The 24,779-nt window shown below is 47.2% G+C and overlaps 2 protein-coding genes across 2 annotated transcripts; one reads left to right on the top strand and one right to left on the bottom strand.

The window, feature by feature from the left end:
• Window positions 1–709: 709 nt before the first annotated feature.
• On the bottom strand, window positions 710–1,498 carry LOC125116919 (translation initiation factor IF-2-like). Its single transcript, XM_047762628.1, has one exon. The coding sequence runs from the start codon at window positions 1,496–1,498 to the stop codon at window positions 710–712; it is 789 nt and encodes a 262-aa protein (XP_047618584.1).
• FZD10 (frizzled class receptor 10) lies at window positions 1,020–4,017 on the top strand. Its single transcript, XM_047760294.1, has one exon. It carries the CDS (start codon window positions 1,497–1,499, stop codon window positions 3,240–3,242), a length of 1,746 nt encoding a protein of 581 aa, XP_047616250.1. The 5' UTR covers window positions 1,020–1,496; the 3' UTR covers window positions 3,243–4,017.
• The last annotated feature ends 20,762 nt before the right edge of the window (window positions 4,018–24,779 follow it).

The following is a 24,779-nucleotide window of genomic DNA, read 5'->3' as shown; positions in this document are numbered from 1 at the left end:
AGTGAACTAAGGGCTACTTCCCCACCTTTTAAGAAAACGGAGAAGCACGGTCGCCTCTCCCCTCCCCCGGAGTTGGTGACCCTTGGAGCGAGCTGACTCAGCGTCCTCCCACCCCCAACTCCGCGGCATCCCACCGGTTCTGCAGCCAAGGAGGGAGCAGGCTGGGCAAATCACTGGCCAAATAATATAAATACCCGACGAGCGAATGACTTCCTATAATAAATAAACTCGGCCTCCTAGAAGAAAATCACCAGCCCTGCCTGGTGCGAGGGCCCTGAACTCCGCGGCTTCGTTGGGGGCGGGGGGGGGGGGTCACCTTTCCCCAAACCAAGCAGGACCTAAGAGTCCCAGGAAGCTTCCCGCCCCTCCCCCTCCCAGCCTTCTCCACGGAGACCTCTGAGGAGCAGCCCTAAAATCTGGATTCCCGGAGCCCCTCCCCCCTGTCCTTAGCTCTACTCTTTGAAATTTCAAAGAAGACCCCTCCCCGGAGCCGGAGCCCGAGCCCAGACAGAGGCCTGGTAACTCCGCAGCCTCGGGAAGATGCGGGCAGGTTTACAAGCTATGGGGACACTTTATGGCCCTGGCCATAAAACGCAAATCCCACCTCGCTTTGAAAGCGCCCTCCGCTCTGGACCCACCATAAAAACGAGGGGAGATGAGCCCCCAGCCCCAGCCGCGGACCTGCCCACCCCCTCCCGCGGCCAGTCTCCTAACCCCCAATAACCCCGGAGCCCTTGGGCTGCGGAGGACGATCCCGGGAGCTCCCAGGGAAAGGGGGCACAGGCGGGGAAGCACCGACAGGCCAAGTTGGAGGCTGGCGGAGAGAGTGAAGGAGCGGCGGGCGAGACGCACAGGAGGGCGGCGGACAGGGCCGCGGGGCTGGAGGCCGGCGGCGGACGGCGGGAGTGGGCAGCCCGGCGCTGCGCTTTCTCATGCAAAGCAGCGGCGGGGCGGGGCGCGCGGCCCGGGGGCGGGGCCTGTCACCGCTCGGCTTTTTCCCTCTTTGCCTTTTTGCGAGTCTTCTCAGCCTGGGACCAGACCTCGGAACAGCTGCGGGCTTGGCCCGGCAGAGGCCGGCGCGGGGAGGGCGGAGCCGCTGCGAGCCGCGGGCCCCCGTGCGCCCGCGCCTCCCGCCGTCTCTGGTCGCGCCGCCGCGCGCTCCCACGAGAGGCCAAAGTTTGCGGCGGCGGCCCTGAGTTGCAGCCCGCGCCGGGCCGCGCGCCGAGGGCTCCGGGGCTCCGCTCGCTTCCCGGTATTGTTCGCAAACTTTGCTCCTCTCCTCCGCGGCTCCACCTCGGCGGAGGCCGCGCGCGGAGAGCGGGGCCGGGGGCGGCGGTGGGGGGTGGGGGGGCGCTGTGCGCACCGCTCGGGCTGGGCTGGGCGGGCATGGGCGGGGGCCCGAGCGGGGACGAGGAGCCAGGGCCAGCAGCCGGAGCCCTGGAGCGGCGGCGCTGAGGGCAGCGGACCTCCCCGCGGGGGGCACCTCCGACGCCACCATGCAGCGCCCGAGCCCCCGTCTGTGGCTGGTCCTGCAGGTGATGGGCTCGTGCGCCGCCATCAGCTCCATGGACATGGAGCGTCCGGGCGACGGCAAGTGCCAGCCCATCGAGATCCCGATGTGCAAGGACATTGGCTACAACATGACCCGCATGCCCAACCTGATGGGCCACGAGAACCAGCGCGAGGCCGCCATCCAGCTGCACGAGTTCGCGCCGCTGGTGGAGTACGGCTGCCACGGCCACCTCCGCTTCTTTCTGTGCTCCTTGTACGCGCCCATGTGCACCGAGCAAGTCTCCACCCCCATCCCCGCCTGCCGAGTCATGTGCGAGCAGGCCCGGCTCAAGTGCTCCCCGATCATGGAGCAGTTCAACTTCAAGTGGCCCGACTCCCTGGACTGCAGCAAACTCCCCAACAAGAACGACCCCAATTACCTGTGTATGGAGGCGCCCAATAACGGCTCGGACGAGCCCGCGCGGGGCTCGGGCATGTTCCCTCCGCTCTTCCGGCCGCAGCGGCCCCACAGCGCGCAGGAGCACCAGCTGAAGGATGGGGGGCCGGGACGCGCCGGCTGCGACAACCCTGGCAAGTTCCACCACGTGGAGAAGAGTGCGTCGTGCGCGCCGCTCTGCACGCCGGGCGTGGACGTGTACTGGAGTCGCGACGACAAGCACTTCGCGGTGGTCTGGCTGGCCGTCTGGTCCGTGCTCTGCTTCTTCTCCAGCGCTTTCACCGTGCTCACCTTCCTCATCGACCCGGCGCGCTTCAGGTACCCCGAGCGCCCCATCATCTTCCTCTCCATGTGCTACTGCGTCTACTCGGTGGGCTACATCATCCGCCTCTTTGCCGGCGCCGAGAGCATCGCCTGCGACCGGGACATCGGGCAGCTCTACGTCATTCAGGAGGGCCTGGAGAGCACGGGCTGCACTCTGGTCTTTCTGGTCCTCTACTACTTCGGAATGGCCAGCTCCCTGTGGTGGGTGATTCTCACTCTCACCTGGTTCCTGGCTGCGGGCAAGAAGTGGGGCCACGAGGCCATCGAGGCCAACAGCAGCTACTTCCACCTGGCCGCCTGGGCCATCCCGGCGGTAAAGACCATCCTGATCCTGGTGATGCGCAGGGTGGCGGGGGACGAGCTGACCGGTGTCTGTTACGTGGGCAGCATGGACATCAACGCCCTCACCGGCTTCGTCCTGATCCCGCTGGCCTGTTACCTCATCATCGGCACCTCCTTTATTCTCTCGGGCTTTGTGGCTCTTTTCCACATCCGGAGGGTGATGAAAACGGGTGGGGAAAACACGGACAAACTCGAGAAGCTCATGGTGAGGATCGGGGTCTTTTCTGTGCTCTACACGGTGCCAGCCACCTGTGTGATTGCCTGCTACTTTTACGAACGCCTCAACGTGGAGTATTGGAAAATCCTGGCCACGCAGCACAAATGCCAAATGAACAACCAGACTAAAAACCTGGACTGTCTGATGGCCGCCTCCATCCCCGCGGTGGAAATCTTCATGGTGAAGATTTTCATGCTGCTGGTGGTGGGTATCACCAGCGGCATGTGGATCTGGACCTCCAAGACTCTGCAGTCCTGGCAGAATGTTTGCAGCCGCAGGTTCAAGAAAAAGAGCCGGCGAAAACCGGCCAGCGTGATCACTAGCAGTGGAATTTACAAAAAAGCCCAGCATCCCCAAAAAACCCATCTGGGGAAATATGAAATCCCCGCCCAGCCTCCCACCTGTGTGTGAACTCTGGCTTAAAGCCGGGAGGCCAGAGCAGAACACTTTCCCAGAGAGGATATAGTGGCAAGTCAGAGTCAAAACATGGTGCTTTTCCTCCATTGGTTGGTTGGTTGGTTGCTTGGTTTTTTAAGTAAAAGTTAAAAAAAATAATGATAATAAAAAAGTTTTTACCCAGAAATTCAGGATGCTGTGATAACACTGCAAATCAAAATGTACTTCAGGGTTTTTGTTTTGTTCTGTATGCAGTGAAGGCGAGCTCCCTTCCCCAGTTAAATAGCCTCTTGTATAACTAATTTGTGGTAAAGTCGTTGATTCGGTCCCCACCTCCCCCTCCCAAAAGAACTTTTGTTTAGAACCTTCCATAAATATATGTCTGTGTATTTGAGTTGGCTCTGCTATCCATTTACACATCAGAGCAGAGATAACTTCTTTGCAAATTACAGAGCCTCTGCTGAGTTGCAAAGAGGGAGGGAGAGCGAGCGAGCAAGAGAGAGAGAGAGAGAGAGACCCCCTCTTCGGCAGGCAAGCCAGCCCAGGGGCCCACCCTGAGGAAGGCAGCCTGTAAGACTGCCACTTCTGTGCAAACAGGAAGAAAAAGAAAAGCTTGACAACTCAGCGCCACTTCAGTGGATTTGGAGGCCCTTAAAATAGACTCCAGGCTCTAGCCTTCACAAATGGTCTTTCTCCAAGGTAGGAACTTCCACCCAAGCCTAATCTTGGTCAAGGCAAACGCAGTGCAATACATTTTTTCCCCCTCTCTCCATGAAAAAAAAAAAAGGGGGGGGGGAAGAAACAAGTATTTTGCTGTCCCTAAAGACAACAAAAGAAATCTCCTAACAAAAGAACTAAGAGGCCCAGCCCTCAGAACCCCTTTAGTGTTACAGTTTGTGGCTTTTTAATGGAAACCAAGCCAATGGGATACACGTTTGCTCTGATTTGTGGAGGAGGGGGAGCTGAGAAGAATCATTCAAAAGTGCCCAAAGGGCTTATTGACTCTTTCTATTATTAAACAAATGGTTTCCATGAATAGACCCGAGAGGCAGTTTACAAACCGTCAAGTTTATTCTCCTTACCAGGAAATGCCCCGGAAAGAGAGTGGCTGTGCTGATGTCTGTGATGTATGCTATTTTTCATGCTCCACCATTTTTTAAAAAATAAAATATGTTCTTTAGTTGGTGCTGGTCCCTTGTACATAGTGAGGTTTCCACTCTCTATGCGTGGAAAGAATAGAGCAAACTTTCTGCCTCTGCCTTCTGAGCCAACCCTCAGTGGCACCTCTCTAGCCATCATTGGTTATCTGTATGAACTGGCGGGTGGATTCCAAAGTTGGCAGAATGATTTCATTTCCAATAGCAGAGGATTGACATGCAGGAAGCGGGTAAAATCGGAAGGTGTCTCTTGACGTTCCTGGAAGGATGGAGAGCCGGTTTTAGCACAGTTCATCCAGGGCATCTTGGCAACTAAGCAAGGAGACACTCACGTGCCTGGACCAGTCTCCAGTCATATCTCTGGAGAGTGGATCCAGCCAGTTAGGAGAGTTAAATCAGAGTAGGATTTAGCTAACCTGCCGGGGTCAAATTGCCCCCAGATAGAAAGGAATAGACTGTCCACCAATGTGTGCTGGCTTTGCAGCAACTCCTGGACATGTGTACAGGATAGATTGTAGATCTGGACGGGACGCGATATCTGCTCAGGGTGGTGTGTCATCAAGGAGAAGTTCATGAGCCTTGTACTTCATTGTCCTTGATCCTTCGCCCATGTTTGCTGTGCAGCTGTAAAGACGAAGTGGGTGCAGATAGTCAGAGGCACGGCTAAACCCAAGTTCGCACCAGTAGGACCCAAGGGCATGGTCCGGTCCTACTTCCCCCGGGAATTGGATGGAACAAACCGAACCATCCCTGGGTCATGCTGATGTCAAGCTCCAGGAAGAACAAAGGGCTCTTAAGAATTTCGAGCATTTATTAAGCACTTCCTAATGATGGACAGAAGCCTAAAGTCAGGGCAGGCTATTTCCCGAAGGTGGTCTTTGCGAATTAGGCGTGATGACCCAGACCACCCTCGCATCAACAACACTAGAGTTAGACAGTGGTTTTTTTAGGTAGTCAGAGATTTGGGGGGGTGGGGGGGTGAGAGGGGGAGTTCCCTGTAGCATTCAGGGGCAGGGAGCTTGGATGGTTTGGGACCAAGTTTGAGAAACACCAACCAGGTAAGCCAAGTAATTTTAAGGAAAAACCAGAATAGCCTTCAGTGCATTAAAAAAGACAAAAAAAGGTTTAAAAAAATGCCCAGAAATAAAAACCTATTTGTGGACTCTTCCCAACCTCACCCCCAGAAAAGAGAGACACACACATGTGTGTGTGTGTGTGTGTATACATGTGTGTGTATATGTATTTCTTTGTACACATGTGTAAAGATATTTATGTATGTGTGTGTGTAAGCCTGTAATGCTCCCTCTTTGTAACTCTTAGGAGATACAAAGATGACAGGTTTAGAATAGAACTTGAAAAATCAAAAAAGATGACTGTGAGCATGGCTGTGAGTGGTCAAGCACCTCCACACTCCAAACACTCAGTTCTGAAATCTGGACTAAATCATCTGTGTCGGATCTGCCCAAGTTCAGGTGTATAGGCTTCAGGCAGGGGTCCCAAGGAAAATCAAGTTGAACGGCCTATGTGAGAGCCTTTGCTGTGGTTTAGAATATGTTTCCATGTGGATTCACCCCAGAAACAACAGTGACCTTGTTTGCTTGTTGCAAGAGGGTACCCAGTGTCCCAGTGGTAGTTACCGGTTACAGAGGAGATTTCCAAATGAACCACACGCTCTCTCTATGGCTGAAATTTGACCCTGGGTGTCTCACCCATAGGTGAATTTTCGGAGAAGCCTTGAGGCCTGACAGTTAGAAAGCTGCCAAAGCACCGGCTCGCCTTTGCGTTCCCTTGGTCAATGCAGGATTTCCAAGGGGTTTGTTGCTTGCCTTAACTTGGAGGTTGCTCAGCATCAGAGGCTGTGGCCTTAACTCCAGGAAAACGGAAACCTGTTTGGGGTGACTGGTCTGAGGGGTGAAATCGTGGTTAGAGGAAGCTCAGAGAAAGTGATGGGCCAGAGTTACCCGGTGGTTCAACGGGTTAAGGATTCAGCATTGCCACTGCTGTGGCCTGGATTTGATCCCTGGCCTAGGAACTTCTGTATGCTGTGGGTGCAGCCAGAAAAATATAAAAATAAAAACAAATGGACGTAAAAGAAAGAAAGTAAGGGACAGCCAAGTTCATGTTGCCTGCAGTCCACAGCCCTCTTCTCATTCCTTCTTTCATTCCCTTATTCGGCAGAAGGCTGCTCACCCCCTACTTAACATACACCAGGGCCCAGGAAACAGAAGCAGCACTCAAAGTCAAGGTTGGAGCCTGGTAAAGGAGACCCGCGTAGCTATCACAGGAGCTTCTGCATGACGCATTTTACACAAACTTCTATTCCGAGTCAGTGAGGCATCCCCAGTGTGGCTTGAAATTTACAGAAGGCAGAAGACCCAACACATCCAATTTCCTGGCACAGTCACGTTGCAGCGGTGTGTTGATGACCAGAGGGTAAGTTATAAACAGGGAATGGAGAGTTCCCATCATGGCTCAGCGGGTTAAGGACTTGACATTGTCTCTGCGAGGATATGGTTTTGATCCCTGGCCTTGCTTAATGCGTTAAGGATCTGGTGTCTGTGGCTGTGGCTGTGGCTGGCAGCTGCAGCTCTGATTCGACCCCTAGGCTTGGAACTTCCATATGCCACAGGTGCGACTATAAAATGAAACAACAACAATTAAAAAAAAAAAGCAAAATACCAGGAATAGAAAACTCCAGGAGGACTAGACCATGCCAGGTACATAGCAGGAGGCCTTGGAGTCGTAATAATAACCGAACAAGCATAACAATGATAGTCATAGAGCAGCAGACCTTCAGAGCAGTTTGTGTGTGCTGAGCGCCTGACAGGGATTATCTCCCTTAATGAGAACAACCATCCATTCAGGTAGGTACTCTTACCGGCCCCATTTTTTATGAGACGACCCTTAGGCACAGAGAGGTTATATAAACTCTCAGGGTCACACAGCAAGTAATTAGAACCAGGACAAGAACTGGGCAGTCTGATAATAGATCCTGGACCACTGATTTAATAAGTAATTGGGAGTTTTTTGGTTTGTATTTTGGGCTTTTTTTGGCCACACCAGAAGCATGCGAAGTTCCTGGCCCACGATCAAATCTTGGCCCAGCAGTGACTTGAGTTCCAGCAGCGACACTGCTGGATGCTTAACCTGCTAGGCCACCAGGGAACTCCTATAAGTAATTGTGGAATGAATGAATGAGTGATAGGTGAGCCCTTTAAACGAGTTCCTATTCTAAGCCCGTTATATGTCTGCATTTAATTCTCAAATTTTGGTAAAGCTGTTCTCAACCCTCGTGTTGGAGAGGAGGAAAGTAGAGCCCGGAGAAGTCAAACCACTCACCCAAGGCCACAGGGGTCGCAGGCAGGGAGCCCAGAATGTGAACCCTGGCTGCGTACCTCCAAACATGGCCCTTGGACCCTGAGGCCCTCCTGCCTCTTGGTGGTTCTGAGGCCTTTTACACAGCTCAAATCATTTCATCTTCACAGAAGCCGGCCATGCCTTTGCTGCAAGCAAAAGACGCACAAGCTCACTTTGGCCAAGTACAAAGCTCCCTTTGCTAGCGTGGGAGAACAGAAGCGCGGGAGGGTGTGACTGGCCGCCTTTCTGCAATAGTTGGGAGAGTGAGCCGGGGACAGAGCTGTGGGGAGGAGGGAAGGGGGGCGATGGAGAAGCACTTGGCAGGTAGAAGCAGCAGGGCTTGGTGGTAGGCAGACAAGGAGTAAGAGGGTCAGGGACGACCACGTTTCTGACTCGGGTGGTTAGGTGACCAGGGTGATTATCGCTGAGATAGGAGGAAATAAACGGAAGAGGACGAGGCCGGGGGTGTTGGTGGCCTCTGTGTCTTTGAGGGTCTCTGAATGTGTCCAGATAGACACAGTCTGTCTGCACCTGGCGTGTCGCACAGGTGGGTGTCCGAAAGTGGTCAGGATTTCGGGAGAGGTTAATCCAGCGGGGGGGGGGGGGGTCTCTTCAGGGACAGAGGAGGGAGGGGTTCAGAGGAAGCTGTAGAGGGAGCCCTGACAGAGCATTCATGCAAACACCCATTTCTCATTTTGATGGTAAAAAGATTGGAGGAGGTCATATAAAAAGTCTCATCCAGAGTCAAAATACATGTTCCAGATAGAGATAAGGGGAGGTTAGGATGGTAGATGCCTGAGACCGCCTCCCACACCTCCTCTTTTACCCACCTATGCCTGGGTCATTGCCTCTTTCTCTTTAACTTAACCCTTGGGCTACCCAAGCAAAATTAACCTGAGCTCTGGAGTTCTCCGGTGGCTCAGTGGGTTAGGGATCTGGTGTTGTCACTGTTGGGGCTCAGGTTGCTGCTGTGACACAGGTTTGATGCCAGGCCCCAGAACTTCTACATGCCATGGGTACGGCCAAAAAAAATAAAGAAAACCCAAACCCAGAATTAACTTGAGTTCCACAGGCTAGCATTCTTTAATCCTCGCACCTACCAAGATGATGCACCAAGACCGAAAAGACAGAAGAATCAAGACGTATTCTCCAGGCAATAGATATTATCCTATTTTCCATCTTATTTTCTTAGAACAGAGAGAGAGAGGAGTACAAAAAAGAATAACAGATCAGAATGAAAATTGGCATCTTATCCTTAAAGGATGTGGAGCTAGAATACTGTCTAGGATTGAACCTCATCTCGGTCTTTTGATGACCTGGTGTCCATTCTGACTCAGCCTCTTGGGAGTTGCTTTACCTTGGGCAAGCTTCTGGAACTTTCTATCTTTAGTCTCTTCATCTGTAAAACGGGGGTGATGGTGTACCCCTTTTCCTGGGTTGTCACCCCCTAGGTGCTCATTGTTTTCATAGCTCTCTGTGCAGTATCATCTATCCCTCACCACACCCCAGGAAAAATGTTAGGAGATTCAATAAAATCATCTGTGTAAAGTACTCTGACGACGGTTGGCCTTGAGCTAGGCTCAATCAATACCATCATATTATGCTATTATTATGTTTATTAACTCCCTCTTCCCCCCACCCCAGAAAGTTCAACCCAGCCTGCTAATGAGTAATGGTGTTTAACGAGAATGAGGTGTTTTTTTTTTCGTTTTTTTTTTTTCTCCTTAGAGAAACTCTTTTTCCAAAACCATGTTCAGGTTCTACAGCATACCTGCTGATCTTTCAAGTTTAAAAGGCAGGCACGGTGCCTTTCCAGTGGAGGAAAATATTCTCTGTCTTTCTCTTTGAACAGCATCACATCATAGCCGACTTCCCGGGAAATCAGACCTCATACGCGGACACCTCTGTACGCAAATGGAGAAAGATGGCTGTAATATGGAGATGGAGGGAAAACGGCCAGACTTCAGGGAAGCTCCCTGAACACGATCCGGCAACACAGTGTGGAGTGTTTTTTTAATGTTTTATTAAGAGTGTGAAGGCCAAGCTGGAGGGAGGAGGGAAGGAGCCGCGTTTGAAATCTGCAAAGAATAAGTTTCAGTTGCCACGGTGAGCGGGCGTAATTGGGGACTTAAATGGTCCCTCCTAGGAAGATGATGATGTTAGATCCTGCACAATGGCCACAGCCCAGTCGGACTTTTCCAAAGTCACCGAGTTTCGCTTTGTTATTAGAAGATTTTTTTTTTGGGGGGGGGGAACCAGGCTGGCATTTGGGGTGGCTTGGGTGTACAGGAAAGGGATTCATTAAAAACCATACTTGGAACCCACCCACTTCTATCCCACGCAAAGGGACTTCTGCAGTTGTTGGCCTCAAGGGGGTTGTGCCGTGATGGGAGAGGATGCTCTTGGCGGTGGGGGGGGGAAGGGGGGGTTCCTCTGACGACAGGTGGTCTCTCTCCACAGATGTCCTCAAAGGGAGCACATTGTGGTATTTTAGGGACTTTTTGGACTGAAAAAAAAATTTGAAAAAGCTATTCTAACAGTATTTTAGGCAGAACTACAAAGTCATCCACTCTGACAGATGATAAATCAGTGTCTGCTTTAAAAGGTGGGAGCCAGTGGTTACGAGGTGCAGGTGCCGACTTTGATCAGAAGGGACAAGCTTTGGGGTTGGGGCCCCGCTCCTCCCCTGCTCACCCTGGGGCAGAGCAACACCTGGGCGCCTTCCAGGGCCGCCCCTCTAGTGGAATACTTGGCTTTTGTTGGCTTTGAGTAAGAGTCTTCACTTGCAAGCCGCTTTTCTTCCTATAGCTCATCTGAAGCCATATGCCCGAAGCCGTGTCAGTATCATGGAGGTTTCATTGGATTCCAAGCTCATAGTAGAAGGCTTCAATCTGAACTAAAATCAGAAACAGTTTAGGCCAGCTGAAATATTGTGTTTTTTTCTTTTCTTTTTTTTGGCCTCACCCACAACATACAAACTTTCCTGGGCCAGGGGTAGAACCCAAACCACAGTGGTAACCAGAGCCACAGCAGTGACAACGCCATATCCTTAACCCACTGACCCACCAGGGAACTCCCAAAATTGTTTTTTTTTTGAAAGGGACTTTCTCTAAGTATTGAGAAAATAAAATCCACACATGGCATAGAGTAAAGGGAACACAAGTGGTTTATGAGGAGTTGGTGATTCTAATTTGCTATAATGGTGACTCAGGTCTATGTGGACCGAACAAAGGCTATACAAAGGACAGAAAAAAGTCAGTGATAAAATCTGCCATTCTTTTATGTTTGTCATGATTGCAACCTTTTTTTCCAATCAATAAAACCCAATATGCAGCAACGTTGAGAGTACTTATACCTCTTGGGCAAACAGAGGGTATTAGAGAGAAAAAAAAAACAGGAGAAAGGAAGGTATCTTGAATGAAGTTAAATGTATTATTTTTACTTTCACCTCACCACTTCCTTCTAAAGGTTGTATTCTTGCCAAGGCAAAATTCTCCCACATGTTCCAGGGGATGAACCAAACTTGTTAAATCAGGTAAAAGAATCCTACTGGATTAGGGGCACGCATGTCACTCAGACAGGCCCATGAGATGCAAAGTTCTCCAGATGGGATAGAAGCATGGGAGTGTGCAGGTGGGAGTCAGGGAAAGTTCAAGGAAAGATTTTCCTAGAAAAAGACAGATGTTAAGGGGGCCTGTCATTTTCCTGCACAGAATGTGCAGGGTGAAAGCCATATGTGGAGCTGTTGCAGCCATTTTGCAGCCATGAGGCAATAGCCTCATTATTAAGGCCAACCCTCTGAGGATGGCAGGTGCAAAACTAGAAAGAGCCAACTGTGATGACTTCATTAAGCTACTACCAGTTCAGGATTCTTGTTATTCAAGGTAATTAACTGCCTAGATTCTCTGTCAGCAAGTTTGGTGTTCTGAGGCTTGGAGGAAAATTTATCTGATAGAGGAGTTCCCGTTGTGGCCCAGCAGTTAATGAACCCGACTAGCATAGACGAGGACTCGGGGTTTGATCCCTGGCCTCACTCAAAAGACAAAAAAAAAAAAATGTATCCAATAGAACCAACTAGCCAGTGCTTCTACAACCTTCATATACATATATGCACCTGGAACTCTCACAAAAATGCAGATCCTGATTCAGTAGGTCTGGGTGGGACCCAAGATTCTGCATTTGTAATAAGCTCCCAGTTGAGGCCAATGCTACTGACTCTTGCCTACAATGACCTACTAAGGACCACCATCTGAAATTTAACCCCCTTTCACCTCATCCCTGACAGTGATTATTTGGGCTTATCTTGGGCACCACCACTTGGGTGTCCTATCTTGGACTGGCTCACAATTTTAAGATGTGTCTTATATTGAGTTAAAATCTGAGTTAAAATCTGTTTCCTTATGACCATTTCCTATTAGCTTTGCTTTTACCCTATGACCCTCCTCTAATGCATCTAATTCATTTTCCACATGAAATCCCCTTATATCTTTGAAGTTGGGTATTACGTGCTCTCTGCATCTCTTTTGATTCTTAAAACTCTTGTCCAGATAACTGGGTTTCCCCATGCTGACCATCCTCAGAGTCTGCTTACCTTGGTCTAAGCCCTTGTTAAGGAAAGTACCCATGTATGGATGCCCTTCTGCAGGAACTGCCTAACAAGGACAGGTTAGAGTGGGGTCATTGGACACCTCTGGCAAATATTATACATAATAATGAGACAATAGAGACATTCTTATCAAAGCTGGAACAGAACAAGGCTAACAACTATAATTCAACATTACTGTATCTATGCTAGACCACGCAGTAAGACAAGAAGAAGAGAAGGAAAGTAAAGCCGTCGGAAACTGTCATTACTTGCAGCTGACACCATTGATAGGAGAAATAGGTACAAAACAGAATTGATATGAATTGAATAGAATTGATAAAGGGACTTGGACAAAACAAATCTACAAAAATCAATAGCTTCCTTATAAACCAGCCCCTACTGTAGAGTACAGGGAACTGTACTCAATATCTTATAATAACCTATAAGGGAAAAGAATCTGAAAAATTGTATATGTAACTGAATCACTCTGCTCTATACCTGAAACTAATACACATGGTAAACCAACTATATCTCAATTAAAAGAAAGAAAAGCGTAGGTTAACTATCCAGAAATAAACTTGAGTGTTTTTTAAGAATGTGCAAGCCCTTTTGAAGAAAATATTGCTGAGTTATTGAAGAGCATAAATAATTGAAAAAATTATGCCATGTTCCTGGTAATATATCAATCATTCCCCACAACGAATTCCTAAATATAATGCAGTTCCAATTTTATTTATTTATTATTTTTAATTTAATTTAATTTTTTTTTAGGGCCTCAGGTGTGGTATATGAAAGTTCCCAGGCTAGGAGTTGAATCAGAGCTGCAGCTGCCGGCCTACATCACAGCCACAGCAACATGGGATCTGAGCCAAATCTGTGGCCACTACAATGCTGGATCCTTAACCCATTGAGTGAGGCCAGGAATCGAACCCAAATCTTCATGGTTACTAGTCAGGTTTGTTTCCACTGAGCCACAACAGGAACTTCTTTTTTTTTCTTTTTTCCCAATTTAAAAATCTGTATTTTTTGGAACTCTACCAAATGACTTTAAATCCACCATATTTGAGCAAATACCCAAGGGATGAAAAAACCTGCAAGAATGATGAGAAAGGATATAATCTATCAAGCAGTAAAATTCACTATAAATCTATAGTAACTAAGAAAACATGGGACAAGCATTGCAATAGACAAATTAATGGAACAAAAGATAATGTCCAGAAAGAATTGCAAATGAATTTGAAACTTTACTTCAAATAAATAAGAAAAAATGGATTATTCAGTCACTAATGTTGAGGCTTGTTTTAGATTTGGGGAAAATTTTATATTAGAGCTTTACCTCACATCTTTGTCATAATACATTTTGGGTTATTAAAAGATTTAAATATGGGATTTCCCGTCGTGGCGCAGTGGTTAACGAATCTGACTAGGAACCATGAGGTTGCGGGTTTGATCCCTGGCCTTGCTCAGTGGGTTAACGATCCGGCGTTGCTGTGAGCTGTGGTGTAAGTCACAGACAAGGCTCAGATCCCGCATTGCTGTGGCTCTGGCGTAGGCGGGCGGTTACAGCTCTGATTAGACCCCTAGCCTGGGAACCTCCATATGCCGCGGGAGTGGCCCAAGAAATGGCAAAAAGACAAAAAATAAAATTAAATAAAATAAACAAAAAAAATAGGAAAAAATGAGCATTAAAAAAAAGATTTAAATATAAAAATAAGACTACAGAAGGGGGAAAAGTTATCTAAAATCTTTATTCAATAGAAAGAAAAGGCTGGTGAATAACTTTTTATAAACTATCAAGAAATAGTTTTTTTTAATTGGAAAAAAATGATATTTTGGAAGAACTCACTACATAAGGTGACAGAATTCCAAAATCAAATTACATGAAAATATACACCACAATTTCTTTGTACAATAGGTGGGAGAAAATTTGCAGTATAGAAGAATAGAGGCAAAGAAATATGAAGGGCTGAGGAGAAGGGAATGAGGGTAAACAGCATTTTTAAAGGAAATAGTTTTCTTAGCGTGACATCAAAGCCAATACTATTTGTAAAAATCATGCTTTGACCCCACAAAAATTTGAAAGTTCTGTATGGCAAAAAAAAAAAAAAAGTAATAAATATTTTTCCCCCTTTTAGGGCCACACCTATGGCATCTGGAAGTTCCCAGGCTAGGGATCAAATTGGAGCTACAGCTGCCGGCCTACACCACAGCCACAGCAACGCCAGATCTGAGTCTCATCTGTGAACTACATGGCAGCTCATGGTAATGCTGGATCCTTAACCCACTGAGCGAGGCCAGGGATGGAACCCACATCCTCATGGATACTAGTCAGGTTTGCTTCGGCTGAGCCACAACAGGAACTCCAATAAACAGTTTTGAAATGACAAATCTCGATAAAACAAAATGAAAAGGCAAAAACCATAGTTTCCCACCTGGGTCTGAACATGGGCAATTCAAATTAGAAGAAAATACTAATTACCCATAAACTTCTGGGAAGATATTTGACCTCACTCATGTACTCACAGGAACCACGTGTCAAAACATGATTATTTTTGCCTAACAGATAGTGCTTTTTAAAAAGCTGTAAATACCCAGATTTGGCTCCGATGTGGAGAAATATACTGGTTAGGACAGAAAGATGATCATCCTTCCTAGACAGCAAATGCAGTGTGTATCCAACATATACACCCTCTGACCTAGCAATTCTACTTCCATTAAATGTGTTGAAAATTGGGAACAAATTAAATGTATACCAGCAGGCTGACTGTTCAGTTGTATTAAGTCCTTACATTCTTATGTAATCATTAAAGTCATTATGTAGAACCATGTTATTAATATGGGAAAATGGCCAACCAAGTTACTAAGCATGCTGACATCAGCCCCGTTGGACCAGGACGGCCCTCTGGTTGTTCATGTTTGCCATGTTTTCTGATTGGTTCATACTTACACGTCTCACTTGTTAAACATTTTGAATATTACCCCTGTTGTTAGTTGACAAAGCAGGTTATATAATACATTTTGTATAGTAACATTTCCTTTTCTGTAAAATGTGTGTATATACCTGGAAAGGCATAAAATGTTTATAGTGGGTATCTATGGTTGGCACGATTTGTGGATACTTTTTACCTTCTTTATACTTTCTCCATTTCAGTTTTTGGCAATAAACTTGTGTTATGTTGATAGAAGACAGATAGATAGATGACAGATAGGTGATAGATAGATAGATAGATAGGTAGATAGATAGATAGATAGATAGATAGATTATATAATGTTGATAGGTTAGAAAGATTAGACAACTAGCTAACTGCATAGGATGTTAGATGAGAGATGATAGGTGGATGAATGGATGGATGGTTGGGATAGATACGTAGATAGATAAAGAGATTAGATAATGTAGATAAACAGGTTATCTACATTATCTAAGAGAGCTAGGTAGCTACATAGGATGTTAGATGAGAGATGGATGGATGGATGGTTGGGATGGATGGATAGATAGATGGAAGGAAGGATGGATGGATGATTAGATGATTGGACAGATGAAGGGATGGATGGATGATTAGATGCTTGGACGAATGAAGGGATGGATGGATGGATGATGGATGGATGGATAAAGAGATAGATGGGTAGATAGAAGAATGGATAGTGAATGAACAGATGGATGGGTGGATGTATAGAAGAATGGATGGGTGGCTAGATGGATGGATGGATGATTATTAGAGGTTTGTATGGATGGGTGGATGGATACATGGACAGAGACAGATGAGAGAGAGGTTGCCGAGAAGTTAAAAATAGTGAGATAATCACCTATTTTATTCCAGATCAAGGGCTGCAGATTCAAATGCCTGTAGGGGCTAGGAAGACAACGAGTAAAGCCGTTAGCGTGAGAAAATAGACAAGGTGTGTTTTGGGGACTATAGGATCTTTGCACTCTGTTTAAAAGGGTACCTACAGCTAAGTTCCAAACCATGGTTGCCATTGAAGATCTGGAAGCCTGGCAGATTTGGGAACTGATTTTTCCAGAAAAAACCAGAAGTCTTGATTTTGGAGGTCAGGGGCGGGGTTCAGATCTATCTCCTGCTTTTTAAATGTAGACCACTAATTAAAGTGTTAAAAATGCTGTGCAGGACAGACGAATCATATCTGCTGCCACCATTTGCAGTTCCTGTTTTAAAGCCCATGCTTTTGTTGATGTGAATAAGGAGAATTACGTCAGCTTTCCGGTGGGCCCATGGTACTAATGCTTTCAATTAAACTCTCTGTCATCTTTTTCCACAGCCTGAATCTAAACCACACTCCACCTCATGCTGTTCTTGTAAGACTGCTTTCCCCCTTCCCAAAGGCACGGGCTACCTCCATCTCTGTTCAGTTTCCTTTTGTGAATTTCAACTTCATCCACTGCATTCCTGTTTGGTTACCTCTTCTGGAAGGTACCTGGGGTCCGAGCTCTTTTTGATGCCTACTTCTGTTATTGAATGTGTGTTATTCTTCCAAAGTCTCTCGCATCCAAACTTTGAAAAGTTTTTATCTGAGCCCTCTTGGCTTCACAAATTAATCCAACTTCTACCTGTGGTGGCCGGCCAAGTTTTTCTGTTCTTTGAGTTTGTTGTTTGGAAAACAAACAGCTTAAGTTACAGTTTTGGAGTTCTGATGTCCTGAATGTGGCTCCCATCAGAATGAGCCCGAAAAATTTCCTCCAGTGCCACATCCCTCCCCTAGATAGCTCTTTAAGAAATTACACAGAGGAGTTCCCCTTGTGGTGCATCAGAAACGGATCTGACTAGTATCCATGAGGACATGGGTTTGATCCCTGGCCTCATTCAGTGGGTTAAGGATGTGGCATTGCTGTAAGCTGTGGTGTAGGTCGCAGATGTGGCTCAGATCCCATGTTGCTGTGGCTGTGGTGTAGGCTGGCAGCTGCAGCTCTGATTTGACCCTTAGCCTGGGAACCTCCATATGCTGCCAGTGCAGCCCTAAAAAAGAGCAAAAAGAAAAACAAAATGATGCAGAAAGCACAGGAGAGCTGATTATAAGTATCTCCTCCTGATTTCGTATTTAGTTGGTAGCTTGAAATCAGCACAAGGGAGAATTTACACCACAGAAATCGGCAAGTGTCACAACTTAGGGATTTTCTTTCCTTTGGGAGAGCAGGCCAGGAGTCAAACCTGTGCCACAGCAATGACAATGACAAGCCCTTAATCCGCTGAGCCACCAGGGAACTCCAAGCAAGCACCATACTCTTAAAATGGGTAAACAGAAGTATGTTCTAACAACAAATTTCTCAAAACTCCTTTTCCCTTTCTACTTTAAAAAGTACCCAGATTCTCCTAATTACTTCATTTGTCTCCTCTTCTTGAAGTAATTAAAATAGCAAAGAGCAGACATTTCAGAGAAAATGTCACTCCAGTGAATCTGTTCTATGTGGAGCAGGCATGTGTTGGTGGCCATCCTTGCAGTCATCTCACCCCTGTTCTATTTGGGGATCCAAGTGGTTAGGGGTACATGCTGACCCCATCCCCTTCCCCATTGGCTCAGTCCCCCCAACACCCCACAGAGGGGGCAAGAGCCCAGGCAGAGGGAGCCTTAGTCCCTGGTGGGCATTGACACCTTCTTTCTCTGGGTAGCGTGGCCAAGGCAAGATTGAAAGAGATGCCACAATTGTTGCTGTTATGAGAGCACCTGGCCTGAGGATCAGCCAAGCCACCTCTGGGGAGAGAGCCACTTTCAGAGACCAAATCTATTTGGAGGGATCACGACTCTCTGCATCAAACAGTGCCTGACTGAGAGTTGTCCTGAGATTTCAGTCCATCAATTACTTTTTAGGCATTACAGTTGGGTTTTTCTTTTACTCTTCACCAACTGATACAGGAATATGGTTGGGCCCTTGCCATAGACCAGCTGGGGCCATCAGGTGGCCTGGTTAGCCATTGCAAACACCTCCAAATGCATACTCTAAAATCATCCTTTTAGGAGTTCCCATTGTAACTCAGCAGTAACAAACCTGACTAGTACCCACAAGGATGCAGGTTTGATCCCTGGCCTCCCTCAATGGGTTAGGGATCTGGCATTGCCATGAACTGCAGTGTAAGTTGAAGATGTGGCTCAGATCCAGAGTTGCTGTGGCTGTGGTGTAGGCTGGCAGCTGTAGCTCTATTTCGACCCCTAGCCTGGGAACTCTCATATGCTGCGGGTGCAGCTCTGAAAAAAAAAAAAAAAAGACAAATAAAATCATCCTTTTATTTTGCTGGTGATATGGGGAGTCAAGGAATTCTGGAAGGAACTGGCTAAGTTGTATGATGATGGCTGGGACTGGGGGATCCACTTCTACTTTTCATTTCACTGACATATCTGGCCTCTCAGTCTCTCTCTCCCCCTCTTTCCCACTCCTCCCCACCTCACGTGGCATCCAGTCCTCTAGGGCCTCCTCACATGCCTTGAACTTCCTCACAGAATGGCAGTCTCAGAGTCACTGGGCTTCTTCTGTGGTCATTTCTTATGTCTTCCAACCAGAGTAAGCATTCTATTTACTTTTATTTAAAAAAATTTTTTATTTTAATTTTTTCCATTATAGTTGGTTTACAGTGTTCTGTTAATTTCTACTGTACAGCAAAGTGACCCAGTCTCTCTCTCACACACACATATTCTTTTTCTCACATCATCTTCCATCATGTTCCATCATACGTGGCTAGATATAGTTCCCTGTGCTATACAGCAGGATCTCATTGCTTATCAACTCCAAATGTAATAGTTGGCATCTATTAACCCCAGACTCCCAGTCCATCCCACTCCCTCCCCATTGCCAACCATAAGTCTGTTCTCTAAGTCCATGAGTTTCTTTTCTGTGGAAAGGTCATTTGTGCCATATATTAGATTCTAGTTATAAGTGATATCATATGGTATTTGTCTTTCTCTTTCTGACTTACTTCACTTAGTAAGTCAGATCCCTAACCCATTGAGGGAGGCCAGGGATCAAACCTGCATCCTTGTGGGTACTAGTCAGGTTTGTTACTGCTGAGAGTCAGAGTGAGCATTCTAAAAGCCTGGACCTTGTGGCTGCTCAAAGCATTCCCTTCCCTGTGTTCTCTCTGACAGAGAGGTGGCAGAGCCCCCCAGACTTACAGAGACAGTGATTAGTCTCCACACCCCTGTCACAGGACTGGTAAAGACCCCATGGCCATCTTTACCACACCTGAAGATAATGCACCTGCCAGATATCCCCCTTTGACCCCCTGTCAGGGATTCCTCATCTTCTGGTTTTGCATCATGAGTTGCAACTCAAGTAGCCTCTTGGTGGCACGTTTTTTCTCCTTCCTATTGGTATCAGGCTGTCCCTATTTTTTGTGGTGTGCTGATTTTTTTTTTTCTGTCATTTTAGGGCCTCACCTGAGGCATGTAGAGTTCCCAGGCTAGGAGTCGAATCAGATATGAAGCTGGAGGCCTACACCACAGCCATGGCAACGCTAGATCCCAGCCGCCTCTGCAATCTACACCACTGATCACAGCAACGCCGGATCCTTAACCAACTGAGCGAGGCCAGGAATCAAACCTGCATTTTCACAGACACTATATTGGGTTCTTAACCCGCTGAGGCACAATGGGAACTCCCTGTGGCATGCTGGTTTTTTTTTTTTTTTTTTTGTCTTTTTGCTTTTTTTGAACTGCTCCCATGGCATATGGAGGTTCCCAGGCTAGGGGGTCTAATCAGAGCTGTAGCCACCAGCCTACACCACAGCCACAGCAACGTGGGATCTTCGACCTACACCACAGCTCACGGCAATGCCAGATCCTTAACCCACTGAGCAAGGCCAGGGATTGAACCCACAACCTCATGGTTCCTAGTGGGATTCGTTAACCACTGTGCCACGACGGGAACTCTGGCATGCTGATTTTTAACCAAAGTTTTGATCCTGGAAAGAGGCTACGTAGGAGTGATTTTGTTCAACGGGTTTGGAGCCACTGAGGACTCTGGTCACCAGGCCAGCGAGAGATGCTTTTTGTGGGCTGAGTTTGTTTACTTCTGGAAAAACCTGGCTTCCTGTTTCTAAGGGGGAACAGGTTTAAAAGGCCCCATAAAAAAAGGGCTCCAAGCCCCATAACATCAAATGGGTCTTAGATGGCAGAGCTTGATGAGTTAAGTGTAAAGGAAGCAGGAACATAAGGGTTGAATTTCCTTGCAGATACACATAGGTTATAAATTAAGGGGAGGGGGGAGAATCACGTCAAAACATGTTCTGGCATTGAGCCAGAGCTGAAAACATTCGAAAATTGATTTTGAGACGGTGGATGGACCCGTGTCCCAACGCAAGACATCCTTCCTGGTTTGTGAGATTTATTTATTTCTACATAAACGGCAGAGGAATTGTAGACAGAGGCGGGGGTGGAAGTGGGGAGGCCGTTCTAATTTAAGTCACCAAGGTTGTTTTTTTTTTTTTTTTTTTTCTTCCTGAAGGATGGTCCCGGATGGGGACCCTAAGCATTCTTGATTTGTGTTGGTTTTAATTGAGATTTCAAAGCAAGGACTGTGGCTTTTATAGCTTTCGGTGTGTTTCTTATTTAGCTTAAGACTCCAGGAAGTAGAAAAGCTCATTAAACTCAGGGCTCTATCAGGGGACAACGACATGGCCTTTCCTTCACCTGTTGTCAGATTTAAGCATCGGCAGCCTTTGCATTGGCTCCTGAGTAGAGAAGATTCTCGCTTGTGACATGTGAAGGAAGAAGCAGAAACCCCACCGTTGAGGGGGTTATATGAACCTAAAAATAAAAATATGGGAATTTTTGCTTAAGACAATATATTCCTGGGAAATATTTCATGACCTAGGACTGCAAAGACATAGACATGCTGTTTTTGTTTTTGTTTTTTTTTCTTTTAAGATTTTTACTTTAAAAAACTTAAAAAATCTCACCATTAGGGCATTCCCTCTTGGAGCAGTGAGTTAAGGATTCGGCATTGTCACTGCAGTAGCTTGCGTCATTGCTGTGGCATGGGTTTGATCCCTGGCCCGGGAACTTCCGCATGCCACGGGTACAGACAAAAAAAAAAGAAACCTCACTGTTCTAAAAAATGCCTACACTAATGCTGTCAAAAATGTAGCTTTTAAGCACATACATTTCTAGCATGCTGACATAATTTCTTGAGCTCATTTAAAAAGGGCAGTGAGCTCTGAGCAGATGGAGAACAAAGCCAGGATACCCAGGGGTCCACACCACAGACATTTGTTCCTCTCCCACCTTTAAAAAATAAAATTGCCAACAGGAATGTTTCCCTAAGCAACTCCGCCTTCTAATTATGTCACACCTCCCACTGGCCCCGCAGAGACTAGAAAGACTGGTCACTGGGACCTGAAAAACAGCACAGACTTGTCCTTCAGAACCACCTTTAGCCACAGTGCCAGCCAGCAAGATGCCCATAACTCCTAGAACGACTTTTTAGTTCCATCTCACAGAGATGCCTGGCAAGGGTGACGTGGAGGCACAGGTGTCACCACAAAGGCCCTTGCGAGCCTTAAAGCGGCAGCCCCTCATTCAGCACCTGCTGGATGCCTTTGTCCGTGTTCCACTCTGTAAATATAAGAAACAGGGAAGGGGGAGTTCCCACTGTGGCTCAGCCGGTTACAAACCCGACTAGTCTCCATGAAGACTTGGGTTCCATCCCTAGCCTCACTCAGTGGGTTAAGGATCCGGTGTTGCCACAGTGGCCACATAGGTTACAACTGCAGCTCGGATCTGATCCCTGGCCCAGGAACTCCATGTGTTGTGGGTGCAGCAAGAAAAAGAAAAAGAAAAAAGAAAAAAGGAGAAAGGACACAAGTAACAGAGCAGTGACGGGTCCGCTAAGAGTTCCTAGCATAGGCCTAAGTCAGCTCAGTCAATAGGCAGAATTTTTAGTGAGACTGTAATACACAGCAGACAACCGCGAGGGGTGAGACCTGGGGAGCTTGGCCAAGAAGTCATAAGAGAACAAGCACTGGGTCCAGGCAGTCGACGGATCCACAGTGTCATCTCCTAAATATAGCACCGCCCGCAGCCAGCTGCCCAGGGGCTGCTCATACTTTGCAACCTGGTTATTTCTGGGCTTGTGCCCTAGAGGAGGAGGCGGGGCTCCTGCCAGCGGGGCCTGTGTGTCCCCTGAGTTTCACCTGGCAGAGGTATCTGCAGCGTCCACACCTGCCCAGGAGTGCCCCAGGCATGTGACTGCAGAGGTCAGGCTCTCATCTGCTCTGCAGCTCAGAGATACCAGATCATTCTGGAACAACGCCTGTGTTGCTGAGCCGAGAGCCCATCTCCGTGTCATACCTGTCGGTCAGGGTGAGTGATCTGGAATTCCTGGGAATCCAGGATTCAGCCCATTTCGAACTCACTTCCCTCCTGCCTTTCTTTAAATACTGACCAAGGCCAAAGTCACTGAACATAAAATGAAGCAGGCGAGGTGTACACGTCTGTGGCATTTAGGAGATTCACAGTGTCATACAACCATCACCTCCATCAAGTTCCAAAACAGTTCCATCACTTACCAAAGAAAATCCTTGCTACTAAGTTATTGTCACCCTGACTCCAGCTCTTGGCAACCCATCTACCTCCAGTTAAATTGATCTTCAATATTTCACATAAATGGAATCACATGATATGTGCTCCGTTTGGGTCTGGCTTCTTTCACCCACCATGATGTTTCCAAGGTTGATCTGTGTTTTAGCAGGTATCAGAATTTCCTTCCTAATAATATAAAAATAGGGATTGTATATGTGTATGACTGGGTCATTTGCTGTCCAGCAGAAATCGGCACAACACTGTAAATCAACTATACTTTAATAATTTTTCTTTTTATAGCTGCACCTGCAGCATATGGAAGTTCCCAGGCCAGGGACTGAATCTGAGCCACAGCTGTGACCCAAGCTGTAGCTGCAGCAATGCTGGATCCTTTAACCTATTTTGCTGGGCTGGGGGGTCAAACCCTCACCTCTGCAGCAACCCGGAGCCACTGCAATCGGATTCTTAATCCACTGTGCCATGGCAGAAACTCCCCCCAATTTTTTTTAAAAAGAATGTCCTTCCTTTTCAAGGCTGAATGGTGTTTCAAGTATGGATGGACCACATCTTCTTTATCATTCATCTGTTGATGGACATTTGGGTTGTCTCCAAGTTTGGGCTGTTTTGAACAGTGTTGCTGCGAGCATTTGTGCACAAGTTTTTGTGTGGACGTGTGTTTTCGTTTCTTGCTAGACTTCTTTTTTCTTTTTTCTTTTTTTTTGTCTTTTTAGGGCTGTACCTGAGGCATATGGAGGTTCCCAGTCTAGGGGTCTAATCAGAGTTGTAGCCGCTGGCCTATGCCACAGCCACAGCAACGCCAGATCCGAGCTGCATCTGCAGCCTATACCATAGCTCATGGCAACTCTGGATCCTTAACCCACTGAGCAAGGCCAGGGATCGAACCCACAACCTCATGGTTCCTAGTTGGATTCATTTCCACTGTGCCACGACAGGAACTCCTAGACTGATATTTTAACCCAGTTGGATGATAGCTTTGTTTACTGTAAAGAATAGATGGTCTCCTGGAGTTCCCTTTGTGGTGCAGTGGAAATGAATTTGACTAGTATCCATGAGGAAGCATGTTTGATTCCTTGCCTTGCTTAGTGGGTTAAGGATCTGGTGTTGCTGCAAGCTTCACTGTAGGTCACAGATGCGGCTTGGATCTGGTGTTGCTGTGGCTGTGGCGTAGGCCGGCAGCTGCCGCTCTGATTCGACTCCTAGCCTGGGAACCTTCTTATGCTGTGCTTGTGGCCCCAAAAAGATAGATAGATAGATAGATAGATAGATAGATAGATAGATAGATAGATAGATAGATAGATAGATAAAATAGATGGTCCCATGTAGAAAGTTTCTAAAACTTTACAAAGAGGAGGGGGACATTTCTTTTCCTTTGGGACAGACTGGCTGTAATAGAAAATCATGCTCTCCCACATCCGAGTGGCAACCCTGTAGCTCAATGTGGCCCCCTCCCCAGGCCCAGAGCCCCCACTCCCAGCAGGAGCAGCCATGCTCCTCCCTGAAGAGCTCAAGGGCCCAGGGATCGCATGTGGATCCCACTATGTGATAATTTTCATCACTCTTCGCTACACCTGCCTTAAACCCAAGTCTGTGCTCTTCCCTCTGGCGAATCCCCATGTACCCTCTCTACTCCTATACCCCCTGTGTCTCCCGAGGTTCATTTCTCTCATCTCCCCCAAACTTAATGAATAATGCCCCTGCAGGGTGTTGAATTGCATCCTTCAAAAGACACATCCAAGTCCGGACCTCTGTTCTGTGAACATGACCTTATTTAGAAACAAGGGCTTCTCAGATGGGATCAAGTTAAGGATCCAAAGACCAGTGTCTTTTTTTTCCTTCTCATTTTTGGCCACCCCATGGTATATGGAAGTCCCTGGGCCAGGGATTATATCCTTGAAACTTACGCCACAGCTT

Source organism: Phacochoerus africanus, chromosome 15, assembly GCF_016906955.1.
Source record: "Phacochoerus africanus isolate WHEZ1 chromosome 15, ROS_Pafr_v1, whole genome shotgun sequence".
Classification (NCBI taxonomy): Eukaryota; Metazoa; Chordata; class Mammalia; order Artiodactyla; family Suidae; genus Phacochoerus; species Phacochoerus africanus.
Note: the sequence above shows the minus strand (reverse complement) of the source record. Positions and strands in the feature narration are given on the sequence as shown.